The sequence below is a fragment of the Girardinichthys multiradiatus genome, chromosome 23 (genome assembly GCF_021462225.1).
Source record: "Girardinichthys multiradiatus isolate DD_20200921_A chromosome 23, DD_fGirMul_XY1, whole genome shotgun sequence".
Lineage (NCBI taxonomy): Eukaryota > Metazoa > Chordata > Actinopteri > Cyprinodontiformes > Goodeidae > Girardinichthys > Girardinichthys multiradiatus.
In genome coordinates, this window is record NC_061815.1 from 33,694,830 (window position 1) to 33,711,112 (window position 16,283).

General features: G+C 48.6%; 1 protein-coding gene, 1 long non-coding RNA gene and 1 other non-coding gene across 11 annotated transcripts; 2 read left to right on the forward strand and 1 right to left on the reverse strand.

Annotated features, from left to right (window-relative positions):
• The first annotated feature begins 9,306 nt into the window (after window positions 1-9,306).
• LOC124861022 lies at window positions 9,307-9,412 on the forward strand. Its single transcript, XR_007036548.1, has one exon. It is a non-coding gene; the product is annotated as a U6 spliceosomal RNA (small nuclear RNA).
• A 1,101-nt stretch (window positions 9,413-10,513) lies between these two features.
• On the forward strand, window positions 10,514-12,084 carry LOC124859882. Its single transcript, XR_007036216.1, has 2 exons — window positions 10,514-11,152; window positions 11,571-12,084. It is a non-coding gene; the product is annotated as an uncharacterized LOC124859882 (long non-coding RNA).
• LOC124859879 lies at window positions 11,542-15,784 on the reverse strand. 9 transcript variants are annotated; one of them, XM_047352752.1, is made up of 10 exons: window positions 15,645-15,784; window positions 15,420-15,555; window positions 15,116-15,325; window positions 14,637-14,935; window positions 14,253-14,514; window positions 13,926-14,167; window positions 13,233-13,816; window positions 12,429-13,135; window positions 12,232-12,347; window positions 11,542-12,075 (listed from the first exon to the last, which is right to left on the reverse strand). In XM_047352752.1, exons 1-5 carry the CDS (start codon window positions 15,738-15,740, stop codon window positions 14,257-14,259), a joined length of 999 nt encoding a protein of 332 aa, XP_047208708.1. In that variant the 5' UTR covers window positions 15,741-15,784; the 3' UTR covers window positions 11,542-12,075; window positions 12,232-12,347; window positions 12,429-13,135; window positions 13,233-13,816; window positions 13,926-14,167; window positions 14,253-14,256. The 9 variants fall into 9 exon arrangements, with proteins under 9 accessions (XP_047208708.1, XP_047208709.1, XP_047208705.1 ...); XM_047352753.1 differs by lacking the exon at window positions 12,232-12,347 and having other exon boundaries at window positions 12,884-13,135; XM_047352749.1 differs by having other exon boundaries at window positions 11,542-12,812; window positions 12,884-13,135.
• Between the last annotated feature and the right edge of the window lie 499 nt (window positions 15,785-16,283).

The window sequence follows — 16,283 nt, forward strand, 5'->3', positions numbered from 1 at the left end:
ACGCGCTACAATTAGAACTAATGTATTTCAATATTGTCAAATGAAAATATAAACAGAAACCCATGTATTTTTGCTGCAGTGAATGTGTATATGAAAACTCAAAATGAAAAAGTGTTTGTGTGTGGGGTTACCGACTGTGTGGCTGCCGGTGTGGCCATCACAGGGCCCAAAATCCCTGGAGGCACCCCTGTTTGTAATAAATCCAGTGGTGTATTTTCCAGCCTGTAGGGAAAGAAGGAAGCGACAGATCACATGATAGAGAGGTACAGTAAATACCACGGCATGATCTTTTTTCTAACAATCTTTTTTCCTGGTTAGGTCAGCTTCCAATGTTCCCAGGCCCAGGAAAAACCCCTGGGTGTGACCCACAGAACTTTATCAACACGTCCAAACGACCTAAACTGTCCGGAGCACAGGGAGGAAGACCAGCAGAAGAACAACAGGAACAGCAACGGGACAAAGAGGGAAAGTAAGGGTACAGGAACGAAACCAAGCGTCAGTTAATTAGCTCCCTTTACTGTTAAGCTGATAAGAGCCTTCTGAGTGATTAGCCTCATCATGCTAACCAGTAAATAAGCAGTTTTCTGTTGGTTTGGCTTTCAACAGTCAATCAAAATCCTTTATTTATCAGATTTATAACCGTGGGTGTTCGTTGTGTTACAGTTCAAAATGTCTAAAGCAAATTCATTGTTTTAGACTTTACATCAGTTATAGTAAACAGTATTATTATTATTATTGTTATTATTATCATTAACAAAGACATAATAGTGTGACTTGCTCAGAAACATGGTGTCTTACAAATTGGATCTATTCCCGTTTGCCTATGAAGCGTGGGGTGGAAGATGCTCTCATGCTCTTAGACACCATCACCAAACATCTGGACTCTGCACAGCCATACACCAGGGTTTTATTGATGAACTTCTCCTCTGCTTTTAACATTGTAAATATCATGATTTTATTGCAGCGCCTTTTAGACCTCCAGATCCATCTTGTAAATTGGTTTTAAACACAGGGCTCCCTCAAGGTTGTGTTTTATCACCAATTCTGTTGTCAGCCGACACCAACAGCATCTCCTGAAATACTGAAACATTGTCCCTTTTCAAACATGCAAATGACATGGCCCACATGACTGGAAATGATGCTTTGCCCCAGTATTAGAACGCAGTCAACCACTTGGTCAAAGTCTTTTATGGCAATTCACTTGAAGTCAATATCCCTAGAACCAAGGAGTGGTGCTGCTGGGGCAGAGCCAACAGGTACAGGTCATCACTCTTCCAGCCAATTGTCATCCAGGGCCAGCAGGTGGAGTCTTTTAAACACCTGGGAACTGCAGTGGACTCACACTGGTTTTAAAGAACTCACAGAGTCCATTGATAAAAAGGCTCAACATCTCCACCTGCTGAGAAACCTGAGATTTTTTAATTGTTAGAAAAGGAGATTTTAACTCTGGTTTATAAATCCTTAAATCCATCCTCACTTTCAACATTTTATCCTGGTACAACTTCCTCACAGTCAAACACAAAACCAAACTGTCCCGCATCATCAATCGGGCCAGCAAAAGAAGTGGATTACCTCAAACACATGTTACTGAACTATTCAAGAGCTCTGTGATCAGGAAGGCCACCCTAATCACAGAGGACCCGTCTCACCCTCTCCACCACTCACTCCTCTTACAACAACAAGTTTTTCAACTGTTTTTAGCAACTACTCTTAAGACTCCCCCCTCTTATGTGCTTCTGTGTGTTTTTAGTTCTTTTATCTGTTTTAAATGTTTGTGTAATTATGTTGGAATGCTTGCTGATCTATCTAGCTAGCTAGTTATGAGTATTTAGTTACCCGTAGCTAGCTCGCTACTCAGCTAGCTATGGGTATTGCTAGCCACCTACCCAGCTAGCTATGGGTATTGCTAGTTAGTTACCCAGCTAGCTATGGGTATTGCTAGCCGGCTACCCAGCTAGCTATGGGTATTGCTAGCTAGCTACCCAGCTAGCTATGGGTATTGCTAGTTAGCTACCCAGCTAGCTATGGGTATTGCTAGCCGGCTACCCAGCTAGCTATGGGTATTGCTAGCCGGCTACCCAGCTAGCTATGGGTATTGCTAGCTTGCTACCCAGCTAGCTATGGGTATTGCTAGCTAGCTATGGGTATTTAGGCCCTGTCCCAATACCCGCACTTCCACCCTTGTGTCCCTGAATTGCGCGTTCCCATTGATGGGTTCGAGTGCGTAGTGTGTCCCAATTCTCCAGAGTCGTCCTTAGCCCCGCCCCATTTGTGCCCCACATCCATCTGAGCATGCACGCTACATGCATGCTCAGTATGAGGGATTGCTGCAAAGTCAACGCCAGTGACTGTCCACTGTCTCTACATGATAAAATCCGGGAGGAGGGAATGCTGCAAGTCACTGACTGGATGCAATCTGCTGGGTTTCCTTAGATAGAGAAACTTTTTATCCAATTTGAATAAAAAGCTAACTCCGACTGCACTGTTCAATTGTTAGGATTAATTGGAATGTATATACCTGACTGTTGTGAAGTGCCTTGAGACAACATGTGTTGTGAATTGGCGCTATATAAATAAAACTGAATTGGATTGAATTGAATCCACCCTTCGGCGAAGCCCGCATCTAAGCGGACTTCGTCGAAGTATATTACCCACAGTTCATTACTACATGTGACGTTTTGTGCAAAGAGGTGGAATATGGCCCCTCCTTGAACCGTCACCTTAACGTGGTGGAGGGGTTTGAGTGCTCAAATTATCCTAGAGGCTATGTTGTCTGGGGCCTAAATGCCCCTGGTAGGGTCTCCCATGGCAAACAGGCTCTAGGTGATGGGTCAGACAAAGAATGGTTCAAGAACCCCTCATGAAGAACAAAATATCGAGGCACGTGACGTCGCCCGGTACGGCGGAGCCGGGGTCCCACCCTGGAGCCAGGCCTGGAGTCGGGACTCGTCGGAGAGCGCCTGGTGGCCGGGTTGCTCGTCGCGGGACCCGGCCGGGCCAAGCCCGAACGAGAGACGCGAGGCCATCCCCCAGTGGGCCCACCACCTGCAGGGGGAACCGTGAGGGACCGGTGCAAAGAGGATTGGGTGGCGGACGAAGGTGGCGGACGAAGGTGGAGACCTCAGCGGCCCGATCCCCGGATGCTTAGGCTGGCTCTAGAGACGTGGAATGTCACCTCGCTGGGGGGGAAGGAGCCTGAGCTTGTGCGGGAGGTCGAGAGATATCGACTAGAAATAGTCGGGCTCGCCTGCACGCACAGCGTGGGCTCTGGAACCCATCTCCTTGAGAGGGGTTGGACTCTCTTCTACTCTGGAGTGGCCCACGGGGAGAGGCGGCGGGCTGGTGTGGGTTTGCTTGTTGCCCCCCAGCTCAGCCATCTTGTGTTGGGGGTTGTATCCCTGCGCCTTCGGGTTGGGGAGAGGTCTCTGACTATCATTTTGGCCTACGGGCCGAGTGGTAGTGCAGAGCACCCTGCCTTCTTGGCGTCCCTGTCAGGGGTGCTGGATAGTGCCCCTCCCGGGGACTCCATTATTCTGCTGGGGGACTTCAACGCCCACGTGGGGAACGACAGTGACACCTGGAGAGGCGTGATCGGGAGGAATGGCCTCCCCGATTTGAATCCGAGTGGTGTTTTGTTATTGGACTTCTGTGCTAGTCACGGATTGTCCATAACGAACACCATGTTCAAACATAAGGGTGTCCATCAGTGCACTTGGCACCAGGATACCCTAGGCAGGAGGTCAATGATCGACTTTGTTGTGGTATCATCAGACCTTCGGCCGCTTGTTTTGGACACTCGGGTGAAGAGAGGGGCTGAGCTGTCCACTGATCACCACCTGGTGGTGAGTTGGATCCGCTGGAGGAGGAGAAAGCCGGACAGACTTGGCAGGCCCAAGCGCATAGTGAGGGTCTGCTGGGAGCGTCTGGTGGACCCCTTGGCCAGGGATGTATTCAACTCTCACCTCCGGGAGAGCTTCGACCAGATTCCGAGGGATGTTGGAGACATAGAGTCCGAATGGACCATGTTCTCCACATCTATTGTCGATGCTGCTGCCCGTAGCTGCAGCCGTAAGGTCTGCGGTGCCTGTCGCGGTGGCAATCCCCAAACCTGGTGGTGGACACTGGCAGTAAGGGACACTGTCAAGCTGAAGAAGGAGACCCATCGGCTGTGGTTGGCTTGTGGGACTCCTGAGGTGGCTGACGGGTACCGTGGGGCCAAGCGTGCCGCGGTCCGGACGGTGGCAGAGGCAAAACTCGGACCTGGGAGGAGTTCGGTGAGACCATGGAGAAGGACTACCGGTTGGCCTCGAAGCGATTCTGGCAAACCGTCCGGCGCCTCAGGAGGGGGAAGCAGTGCTTTGCCAACACTGTTTATAGTGGGGGCAGGAGACTGCTGACCTCGACTGAGGACATTATCGGGCGGTGGAAGGAGTACTTCGAGGATCTCCTCAATCCTGCCATCACGTATTCCGTGGTGGAAACAGAGGCTGGGGACTCGGGGTTGGACTCTTTCATCACAAAGGCTGAAGTCACCGAGGTGGTTAAAAAGCTCCGCGGTGGCAAAGCTTTTTGGGGGTGGATGAGATCCGCCCTGAGAACCTCAAGTGTCTGGATGTTGTAGGGCTGTCATGGTTGACACGCCTCTTCAACATTGCGTGGCGGTCGGGGACAGTGCCTCTGGACTGGCAGACTGGGGTGGTGGTCCCCCTTTATAAGAAGGGGGACCGGAGGGTGTGTTCCAACTACAGGGGGATCACACTCCTCAGCCTCCCTGGTAAGGCCTACGCCAGGGTATTGGAGAGGAGAGTCCGACCGATAGTCGAACCTCGGCTTCAGGAGGAACAGTGTGGTTTTCGTCCCAGCCGTGGAACACTGGACCAGCTCTATACCCTCTACAGGGTGCTCGAGGGTTCATGGGAGTTTGCCCAACCGGTTCACATGTGTTTTGTGGACCTGGAGAAGGCATTCGACTATGTCCCTCGTGATGCCCTGTGGGGGGTGCTCCAGGAGTATGGAATCGGGGGCCCTTTATTAGGGGCCATCCGGTCCCTGTACGAGCGGAGCAGGAGTTTGGTCCACATTGCCGGCACTAAGTCGGACCTGTTCCCAGTGCATGTTGGACTCCGGCAGGGCTGCCCTTTGTCGCCGGTCCTGTTCATAACTTTTATGGACAGGATTTCTAGACACAGCCAAGGGCCGGAGGGGGTCTGGTTTGGGGACCAGTGGATTTCGTCTCTTCTTTTTGCGGATGACGTGGTCCTGCTGGCCCCCTCTAGCCAAGACCTACAGCATGCGCTGTGGCGGTTCGCAGCCGAGTGTGAAGCAGCTGGGATGAGGATCAGCTCCTCCAAGTCCGAGGCTATGGTACTCGACCGGAAAAGGGTGGCTTGTCCTCTTCAGGTTGGAGGGGAGTTCCTGCCTCAAGTGGAGGAGTTTAAGTATCTCGGGGTCTTGTTCACGAGTGAGGGAAGAATGGAGCGGGAGATCGACAGACGGATCGGTGCGGCTGCCACAGTAATGGGGGCGCTGTGCCGGTCCATTGTGGTGAAGAGAGAGCTGAGCCGAAAAGCAAAGCTCTCAATTTACTGGTCGGTCTACGTTCCTACCCTCACCTATGGCCATGAACTTTGGGTCATGACCGAAAGAACGAGATCACGGATACAAGCGGCTGAAATGAGCTTCCTCCGTAGGGTGGCCGGGCACTCCCTTAGAGATAGGGTGAGGAGCTCGGCCATCCCGGAGGAGCTCGGAGTAGAGCCGCTGCTCCTCCACATCGAGAGGAGCCAGTTGAGGTGGCTCGGGCATCTATACCGGATGCCTCCTGGACGCCTTCCTCGGGAGGTATTCCAGGCACGTCCCACCGGGAGGAGGCCCAGGACACGCTGGAGGGACTATGTCTCTCGGCTGGCCTGGGAACGCCTTGGGCTCCCCCTGGAGGAGCTGGAGGAGGTGTCTGGAGAGAGGGACGTCTGGGCGTCTCTGCTGAGTCTGCTGCCCCCGCGACCCGGTCCTGGATAAGCGGAAGACGACGAACGAACGAGGGGGAATATGGCGACGTCAAGTAATTCAGCTCCTGCGCCTGTGGCAAAAAAATGCATTTTAAAATGTAAGTATCAAAATAATTTATGTTTTACGAAACTTTATAATACCACAGAATTTTGTTCTGTATTCAACAAGTAATGAAACAACATATTTTAACAGCCGAATGTGTCGTGCAATTAGTTTTGAATATGAAAGATTTGCATTTAAAAGTGTACTGCCACATTAAAATGCATACGGTAGTTATTTTTACTTATAATAATTGTATTTTGTTTTTCCTTTACATGGACGAATGAAATGACTTTTAATTTTATCCAATTTAGATCTGAAAATGACCATCTGTTTACTGGGCACAGGAATGCCTCCACCCAAGGCTATGAGTAAGTTTATTGATGTAAACAATAGAAACATAATATGTAAGTATAAAGTGTTATGTATAAGTGTTAAGTAGGAGGACACAGCCACTCTGTCAGCAGTAGGATCAGTGAACTCAGAGGTCAGCTCACCAGAAAGTTCAGCAAGTCCCCCTCCTAAAAGGAAGAGAAAGAGTGATACGAGTGCAGTAGAGGGCCTTAGGGAATGGTGTGAGAACCTGGAGAGGAGGCAAAAAGAGACTGATGACCGGGACAGAGCCTGGCTGGACCATTCACAGGGACAAATGGATAAAATGCTAGATCTGTTTGGGAGACTTGTTGATCACCTAACCAAGTAAAAACTGTGTTGTCTAAATAGTAAGCAGACGGTTTAGTTTTATTTTATCTCTGTTGAATGTGTTCGATATATTTGCACTTTAAAATGTCTTGCAGGTTAAAATGTTCTTTTAAAAAAGAAAGCAGCAAGTGAAAGTGTATTTGTTCTTTGTTTTCGCTGAAAGTGGCTGTTTCCGAAAAAGCCACCAACCATTTATGCTTCCTGTCTGCTCTGTTGATGTTTTACTCCACAGCAACTGTGGATGAAGTTGTAAAAAATACAATAAACAAATATTTATGAAAAATATCAAATGTCTTTACTATTGTAAACGCATTTTCGGTAACAGAAACAGTGTCACAACAAGGTGCTGTCATTGTTGAAAGGCACACAATATATATGTAAAAACATAGACACAATATTTCAGTCAAGTATATGCTTTTAACATTACTTTCCGTGCATTTTTAATTTGTAGTTAAAAAAAAAAGATGCATTTTTATTATTGCATCTTCAATATTTACAAAAACAACATTAACCAAATCAAATCATAAACATGTTAACAAGAAAAATCAGAACAAGAGACTGACTAAATGTAATCATGTTCGCAAAGATGTGTCTCTAAAGCAAGTGGTGCAGAAATCTGGGCAGAGAGTCTTGCTCTCAGCGTGTTGCCACTTGCTTCCTGTCCTGCATCTCCTGGAGGTAGCGGTGGTGGTGGGTGTTGCTCATCAACATCTTCTGGCTCGAGGACATCACCATGGGTCAGGCAGACATTGTGTAAGAAAGCACATGCAGTGCCTACTTCAGTGCAAAATGCTATTTTTACTTCTAATGCTTTAAACATGGTTGTGCGCCAGCGAGCTTTCATCATGCCAAAAGCTCGTTCTATAACGGAACGTGCACGTGCATGGCAGTGGTTGAATCTTTCTTCAACCCGGCTCTGAAGTGGCTGTTTGAAAGGGGTGATGATGGCTATGGGCCACTGAATGCAGGGATATCCGCCATCACCCAGAATAATAGATGACATCACTTTAGCCCCGCCCACTAATAAACAAATGACTGTAGCTTCCATATGGAATGTCCGATTCACTCCAAACTGAATATGGTTGGTCTTTTTCATCCCCCAAACAGCTCTATTGGATTACATTGAAATTTGGATCAATAGCGCCCCCTAGGACACTTTAAGGGCTATATCTCCCTCATACATCATCGGATCCACTTGATAATGTAGTATACATGATCATGAGTTAATGATGGACATGTTGACACAGTCAACTGATGACATAATTTCAGCCCCACCCACTAATAAACAAGTGAATGCAGCTTGCATCTGGAAGGTCGGATTTCCACCAACTTTTGAATACTTCTCGCCAGACCAGAATTCTGCATGAGTGAAGATCATGACATGATGCTCACAGCGCCACCTAGACGCGACATTTGGAATTGAACGGCGGCCTCGTCGGTGGCGTGCAGCTCCCGCGGTCGCTGCACAGGCCGAGTTGCGCTGAGGTGCGAGGGCCCTCAATGCTGCTTGCAGCTTTAATTATTGGTGAAATTGATATATAAAAGAAAAAATGTTCAAATAAATTAATCAGGAATCTCATGCAGTCTGTAACTCAGTCATCAGCTAGGTTTTATTAGACTTCACTATGTGGTAATTTGATTAATTAGTGATCCATTTTGTCTTAATAATAAATTGAAAGAGGTATCCTAAAAAATAATACATCACATTTACCCTGTAAAGACAACTTTTGAGAGAATATATTTTGATATTGAATGTTGCTGTTGAAAATGAAGAATAGACTATCTGTAATCTGTATTTTTACTATACATATAGTAGAATGTTTTGGCCAGAGATGCAACACTGTATTAGGACTAAAACTGGAAGAAGGTCCAACTTTAGAAGAGAATGTGATTATTTGTTTTGGAAACTGTGGGGAAGAGAAAGACTTGACTTTCTTTGTTCAAACACTTGTACTCCTGGAGAAATACCACATATATAAGAAAAAATGGACTTTGTTCACCAGAAATATTTAATTACAAGGAAACAATAAACGGACACAACAGCAAGAATCTAAAATCAATAGATCCGAACACCAGTTTCTATGCTTCTACCGCAAACATGTGGCGCTGGTGAGAGCTGCAGGTTTAATATGGGCTTTGCCATGCTCTGCTTCTCCCAGTACATATCTAGTGTCACTGTTGGGGGAGGAGTATTGAGCCTGCCTTTTGTTCTTGCCCGTTAAGTCTATGAGTGACTTGACTTGACTTTAACGCCTCTGGCTCTGTGGTTCTTTTGTCTTCAGCTAACCAATCACGTTTTAGTTTACGTAATGCTGTCTGCTCTCATTACCCATCATGCGTCTGTGCCTTTAAAACAGATAAGGAAACATATGAACAAAATGGGTAAATCTTTGAAAGAAATATGTATTGTTAAGAGGTAACAGTTTGTTTCAGCTGCAGATCTTCATGTTTCTACACTTTCTATTCTGTTCTTCTCGTGTTAGTAAGAGTAAAACCATAAGAGAAAAGGAGGTGGACGTGTGGCCTATAAGTACCAGTGTGAGGCTTGTTGTTGTTGTCCTAGTTCTCTAGGACATATACTAAAATTGGAACGATACAGAGAAGATTAGCATGGCCCCTGCGCAAGGATGACACGCAAATTCGTGAAGCGTTCCTCATTTTGCAATGTTAATATTGTTGTAAATATGAATCTGAGAATATTATTTAATATTAAATATTAATATTTTATTATTAATATTTTACCAAATTAATATTCCAGTCTGTTAAGGATTGTCCTGTGAATACCGGCCCCATTACGGCGATGGTATTAGGACAGAATAGAAAGGTGTGAGACGAGCTCAGGCATTATTGAACAGCATAAACTCTGCACACATATGGAATAAATTCACACAATTTCTTAAAATACAAGAATTTATTAACAAAAATAAGTCAACTCAAAGTCAAACATATTTCAATCAACAAACTCTTCACTATGCTAAAACAATCCAACTAAACTACCAAGCAGAATTAAAGAATAGGGAAGATTAATGGACTATGTACAATATAAACAAGTTGATTAAAGATGATTAGAAATCATGACCAAAAAGAGTGATGCAACATTACCATGCAATGTTTATGTTTGAGAACCAAGGATTATCTTGAAGAATCTGGAAGTAAAGTTAAGTTAGTTTTGGAACTAACTTAGAAAATAATCAGCTACCTTTAGACAACCCTTCACAATGCAAGATCAGATTAAATATTATTTTAATAAAATAATGTTTTAAATAATGATCTGCTGAATAAAACCAACCTCCTGGATGACTAATTCTCAACTTCTTCAGTTTCTTCCGATCCGAAGGTGACCAGCTGTTCGTTACCGTAAACACGGTTGCGGCCGTTGTCTTTCCTCCAGACTCGGCTTGTCAAAACAGCTTCTCCACCGGCTTCTCTCGGAACACCGTTTGCTTCTGTTGGGCCTCGAAGAGAAAATGTAAGCAACTCTTACACCTTAATTTCCCCGTTCATGAATGAAAATACCGGATACACACAGTATTTCATTCTACTTAACTTTTGCATATGATCGGTCCTTGGATCCAGTTGAATTTATGTCTTTTTACCAGCAAAAGACATTTGTTCCCTCCTGACCGGTCCCTCTGGGAGGCCGTATGGAAGAGAAAGACTTGTGGAAAGGTGGGGCTTTTATTTGGGTATTGGCGCCACAGGAAGTCCGCAGTTACCCCCTTTCCTGGCTGTGCTGGAAGAAGGTTAATGCACTTTATTTTGAACGGTTCCAGGAAAGTATGTACCGGAGTTTTAGTGTTGAAAACCCATGGCTGTGGTCCCAACAATATCAACTAAATATTTTGCAAAACTAATATTATTTATTTAAAACCAAAACAAGTTGTACTTTTGAAGAATCGTGTGCCCATTTCATGTGTATACTACATCTTAAAAAACAAAAAAACTTCAGAAAATATGTTTCAACCTATAAAAAACTTGAAAGGAAGAAGAGACTTCATGATCTGGTCGCCTTTCCTTTGTAGAACATGTGCAGCAGGGGTGACAGTATGCTTCTCTCCAACTCACTCTGCAAGCAGCACCTCCCTCCCCTTTTCTCTCTCTGCTGCTCACCCAGGCACCCCTCTCCCCTTCCCTATTCTGCCACAGAATCATTGAGAGCAGCTCATGATGGCGGATCTGTGGACATTTTTCACCTAGCTGATAAGGACACTGCCACATGGGATGTGTGCAGGAAAGTCATTGGCCAATGTGGAACACCAGCAATTTACACAAACATATAAAAGCAGTTCATCTTCGAGAGAACTCGAGAGCTGCAAAAGCAGTTGAGAAAGGGGGTGGTCGCCAAACCAGATCCCCGAGGTCACTGGCAGATGCTCTTCAGCCCGAAATCAGGAATATCCAGGTAATCTTCTGGATAAAGTAATGGTTTTTACAGTGTGATTGGTGGCCAAAGATGCAATTTTAGCAGACTGACCAAGCTATTATATATTCAGCCAGTTGAAAAAAAATCTCAATTGTTTTACTTGAACTAGAAAATACACAGTTACACAGGAATTTGCTCAGATACAACATGTGTAAAAGTTACAAAACGGGCAACTTCCTGTGAGGTTTGGACCTTGGCTCCAAGTCTTTTTGTATATCCCGAGAAGTTACATATGTCTAACACATTTCTTAATCCTCGGTTGAAGCGTGGCTTGAGGCTGATTTATTTATTTTGTTTTTAGTGACTGTAGGGGGTACTCTGGAGGAATTATGCCTGACCCACACGCAGAAACACTCAGGAGGCCGTAGAAAAGTTAATTGACTTTATTGTTCTACAGGAAACGGATGAAGTGGTCCGGGACTGGAACGCACCAACCGTAAGGGGAAGGTTGACAGGTAAGTTGGGAGAATTTTCCAAGTAAGAATATCTTTATAAGTTAGGCTGATTTGCTTACTGGTAAGTGAATGAGATCCACCAGGGAGGGGGTTAACGATTGGGGTCCGAGAGTGTGGACGAGGCACTGGAGCTCTGGGGAACAAGGTAAGTGGTTTGTTGGTAGCGTGATGACCATGGGAGTCTTTACCACTGAGGTCGAGGGCTCGCCAGTTAGTGAAGTTACTTGCACAACACAGATTCCTGGTGGTGGCTTGCCAGTGGTGGAACGTGGTGGGAGGGTTTGCGCGGCGGAGGGTGAGCAAGGTTCGGTTCCGGAGGCCAGTAATGTCTGAGGAGGCTTGAGGCTGTTAGCTGGAGCTTGATCCGAGGAGGATTACTTGGAGACTTGGAATCTTGGACCATCAAGAGTGGTAAGCTTGAGATCTTGAACCGGGACTTGGAGATACCTGGAAGGAGATCGCGAGAAGGTAAGTAACTTAGAGTTCTTTGACAAAGACTTAGAACTTGGCAAGTTAGTTACCACAAAGGCAAACACTCAGGCGCTGAAGTGCTGACAGCCTGCCACCTATTTACTGCACTGGGGATGAGGTAACGTGCTTCACCTGTGCTCCTCCACACCACAGCTCCGGCAACCTCTAGTGACTAAACAGTTGATAGCAGGCAACACAGACAGAAACTCCCAGACCCCAACATCATCCTCCCCGTCAACGGCTGCCTCCTGGTAGAAGAAGATGGTGCCAGAGATGAATGGTAGTCAGTGATGAGAGAAGGGTCACAGATAAAAGAACGGGGCACCCACAATCGATCCTGCGGACCGTAGCCCTCCCAGTTGATGAGGTACTGCCAGCCTCTACCCCGCCGACAGGAGGCCACGATCCGGCGGTGGGGTGGGGGCTCGGCAGGAGGGCACAAAGTACTGGATACGACAGGCTTCAACTGAGATACGTGGAAAGTGGGGTGGATGCGAAGACTAGGAGGCAGATGAAGCCTGACAGCAGTTGGACTAACTATGGACTCTATTTCGTATGGACCAATTAAACGAGGAGTGTCATAATGCTTATTGCCGACCTGACCCACATGCAGAGACACCCAGAGAGAACGTACCGTTCTCTTTGATCTGGTTTATTTATTTACATGCTCAGGAGGACGGACAACGGGAGATATGGGGCTGGAAACCCGCAGGCTGCAGAGAAAAAAAATCTGGTTTAGAAACTGGACCTCAGATTTACGCTTGACAACAATTTTACGGCTCACTGATGAGAGCTGGGTGATCCGCCAGGGAGAAGCGGAGTGTGTGAGGCACGGTCTGCCTACAGTCCACAGCGGCTGGAATGGAGGCACAGATCGGATGGCAATGGGAGGGTGGACAGGGTTCGCTCTGCTGGAAGGTTTCTCTGGAGGGTTCGCAGATTGCTGGTTTGATCCAAGTTTCAAGGGGAAAGTTCCAACAGAGTCTCAGTGGTTCTGGTTTGATCTGGGTCAGGTCCAGGAGTCAGCACCTGAAATCTGCAGGACAAGAAGTGATTAGTACGACTGTACTCAAAAAAACAAGTTTTCTGTCTCAGAAATCTCCAAAACAATCAAGCTGGCCAGAAGGCTGTACCGCAAGGGCAAAACGCTCAGGCAACGAGGTGCTGGCAACCCGTCGTCTTTATACTGCCCAGCTGAATGCTCAATGAGCCACACCTGCCCATCTCCAGCTCCTCCAGCCAGCCGCACCTAGTGGTGAAGAAGAGTTAGCAGCAGGTAGATCACACCTCCAGATCCTGACACCACCTGCCCCTCAACGGCCGCCACCCGGCGGCCCAGAAACAGCAGCCCGGGAGGCCAGGAAGTCACGGAGCAAAGCGGGATCAACAATGAAGGAGCGGGGCACCCAGGAGCGATCCTCAGGTCCGTAGCCCTCCCAATCGATAAGGTATTGACACCCACGGCCCCGCCGCCGGTAGGCCACAATCCGGCGGACGGAGTACACAGGGTGACCTTGGAAATCCCGGGCAGGCGGAGGGGCTACGGCCGGAGGGTGCTGGGAACAGGAGTATGTCAAAGCCTGTGCTGGGAACAGGCTGGGGCCCCTGAAGCCCTTTGGCGGGCAGCAAGGACTCCTCCACCTCTGTAGGAGCCTGGAGTGGAGCAACACCAGCCATGAGGGTGGTCCTCTCTTCCGTGGCCATCCGCTTCCTGTACCTACACGGTAAAAATTGAGCTGTTAATGAGCTGTACAGCCTCAACAGTAAAATAGCTGTGATACAGATGCTGATGAAGTGCAAAACAAAAATTAAAATCTGAATCGTACCACTGAGAGAGGGTGGCCTGGTTCACAGCAAACAGCTGGAGGGTGGTCCTGGTCTTGAGGGCCGGATGGTTGAGGACCACGTGCCTGATGGAGTTGTAGTCCCTCAAGACCAAGATCCACCGGGTGAGTACTGCACCCTCCTGCTTCCTGGGTACAGGGCACACAGCTCGCTAAAGATGGCCTCCACCAGGCGGCTGGCGTCAGGCCATGAGGCGGGACCGCTGCCCGTTCCTGCGACGCAGCTGGAAGATTAATGAGGAAAGATCAGAGGACTGCTACAATAAGAGTGGAAGTTGAGTGATGCTGCATCTTTCTGCAGACACTCACCGTTTCATGCTCTCCAGCCCAGGCTGGGCCACAGTTCCTGGAGCGTAGGTCTTGGCCTTCTTAAACCTCCCCTTAGGGCCTCTTTGTAGCGAGATGGAAATGCTATGGGCCCCTTATCGACCTCGGGGAGGTTCTGCCAGAGACCCACAATTTCCTCCACCTCAGCGTTGCTGATGTAGCCCTTCCTGCAGAGCTCCACCAGTTTGCAAGTCAGCCGAACCACGTGCTGGTAGCCAGGGGTTCCGTCAGGCCCAACAGTGACCTGAAAAGTAGACGTATGGTTTAACTCATGAGCACCCAGAAGGGCAGAGTAGCACAGCATTATCACCGATAACCCCGGCAATAAGCTTTTGATTAAACCGTTACAGCTAAATGCCTGCTAACCTCCTGGTCACCAGATGCTCCTTGGTGGGAATGAGGAGAGGGGGGAGGAGGAGGAGAAGAAGAAGCAGCAGGTGCAGATCGTGGCTGAAAAGGAGGAGTCTGAAGCGGGTCCTCTGCAAGGTCCCCAAACCCCTCGTCCAGACCTTCCTCCAAGACATCCAGCAACCTGTCTTCTTCTGACGCCTCGTCATCCTCCAGGATGATCTCCTCAGCGCCATCTGGCTCATCTGGGTCATTGGTTAACATCTGCAGGTCCCGGCCCGTCTGAGCATACAGGTAGCTCATCCCGATCAGCTCCCCTGAGGGCAATAAGGAGCAGATTTAATGAGGAGTATCTGGATTATCTGCCAGAACTGCTGCATATTTTTTTTGTCCCCTGAGCCGAGTTTAATACAAAGTCCTGCAGCCTGCAGTTAAGAGGCTTTCTGGTCCGATAAAGAGACCTACAGGCATTTGTGGCTTTCTATCCTGAGTCTTACCTGTATACTTCAGTGGCTTGCTGTAGGTCTCAGCCAGCGTCTCTCCTAGTAAGCGCTGCGTCAGCTGGAAGAGGGTTTGCTGCTTCTGGACCGCGTAGCACTTCGTCCCCGCCTTCTTTGCGCCCACCGCCACCTGAGCTCGGTCCGCGTTCCAGCGGGTCAGCCCCTCCAACAGGTACATCTGGAAGTGGCAGCCGCTGGCTGACGTTCCTGCAGCATGAAGGAGAAACAACAGGCTTTATTAGCACAGACAGAAATGCAATGAGAGAGCCACAGAAGGAGCAGCCTGACATCAGTGACTTACCTGGGATGAACCTGTTCAGGTGCAGGTGGAACGACTCCAGAGACGCAGACCCCCGAGCACAGTGATACACGGGGAGAACCACCCCTCCTTTGGTCACCTGTCCAGTCCTGGTGTACATCTGGACACCCAGAGGATCCTAGATGTGTTGAAGACAAATAATTAAGCAGCAGAACATGTGGGGGGGGGGGGGGGCTGTTAATCATCACTCACAGAACGCAGACATACCTGGATGCAGGCCACATGCCTCCTCTGCATCCTCCAGATGTCCTCCATGCGGGCCTGGTCCAGCAGGGGGATGTTCATGATGTTGGTGGCTCCCATGAAGGCCTAGATGGTCTCGGAGAGGAGACGCTCGGTCTCCTGTGCCCCGCGGGTGCGACGCCGACAGTGCCGAGCCATCTCCTTTGCGCTGTGCACTGCGCCCCTCCTGGACCGCTCTGCCTCCTTGGCCCTCTTCAAGCGAGACACGTCCTCCTGGTCCCACTCGAAGATGGAGGCAGAGATGCGCCGCATGAAGTCCGGGTAGAGAGGGTGGCTCTCCGCGGTGACTCCAGCTGCCAGCCTGCGGATGAAGTGCCAGATGTCCAGTCGGACCTCTAGCAGCGGCCACGAGGCGAACAGAGCGGCGGCCGTGCCGCTGTTTCCGTCCGCCCTGCAGCAGTCCCGGCCCACGTACAGGACTTCAGGGGGGGCTGCGGCGGGCCTGCTCGTAGCGCTTATGCAGGCCCTTGGCCATGTCCTGCAGCCCATATCTCTCCGCCGCCATCACCACGCAGATCAGAACCTGCCCCAGCTCGTTCCCCACGCTGCTCATCCACTGAGCTGTCCCAGCATCCGCTCCAGCCAGCTTCTTGATGACCTGCA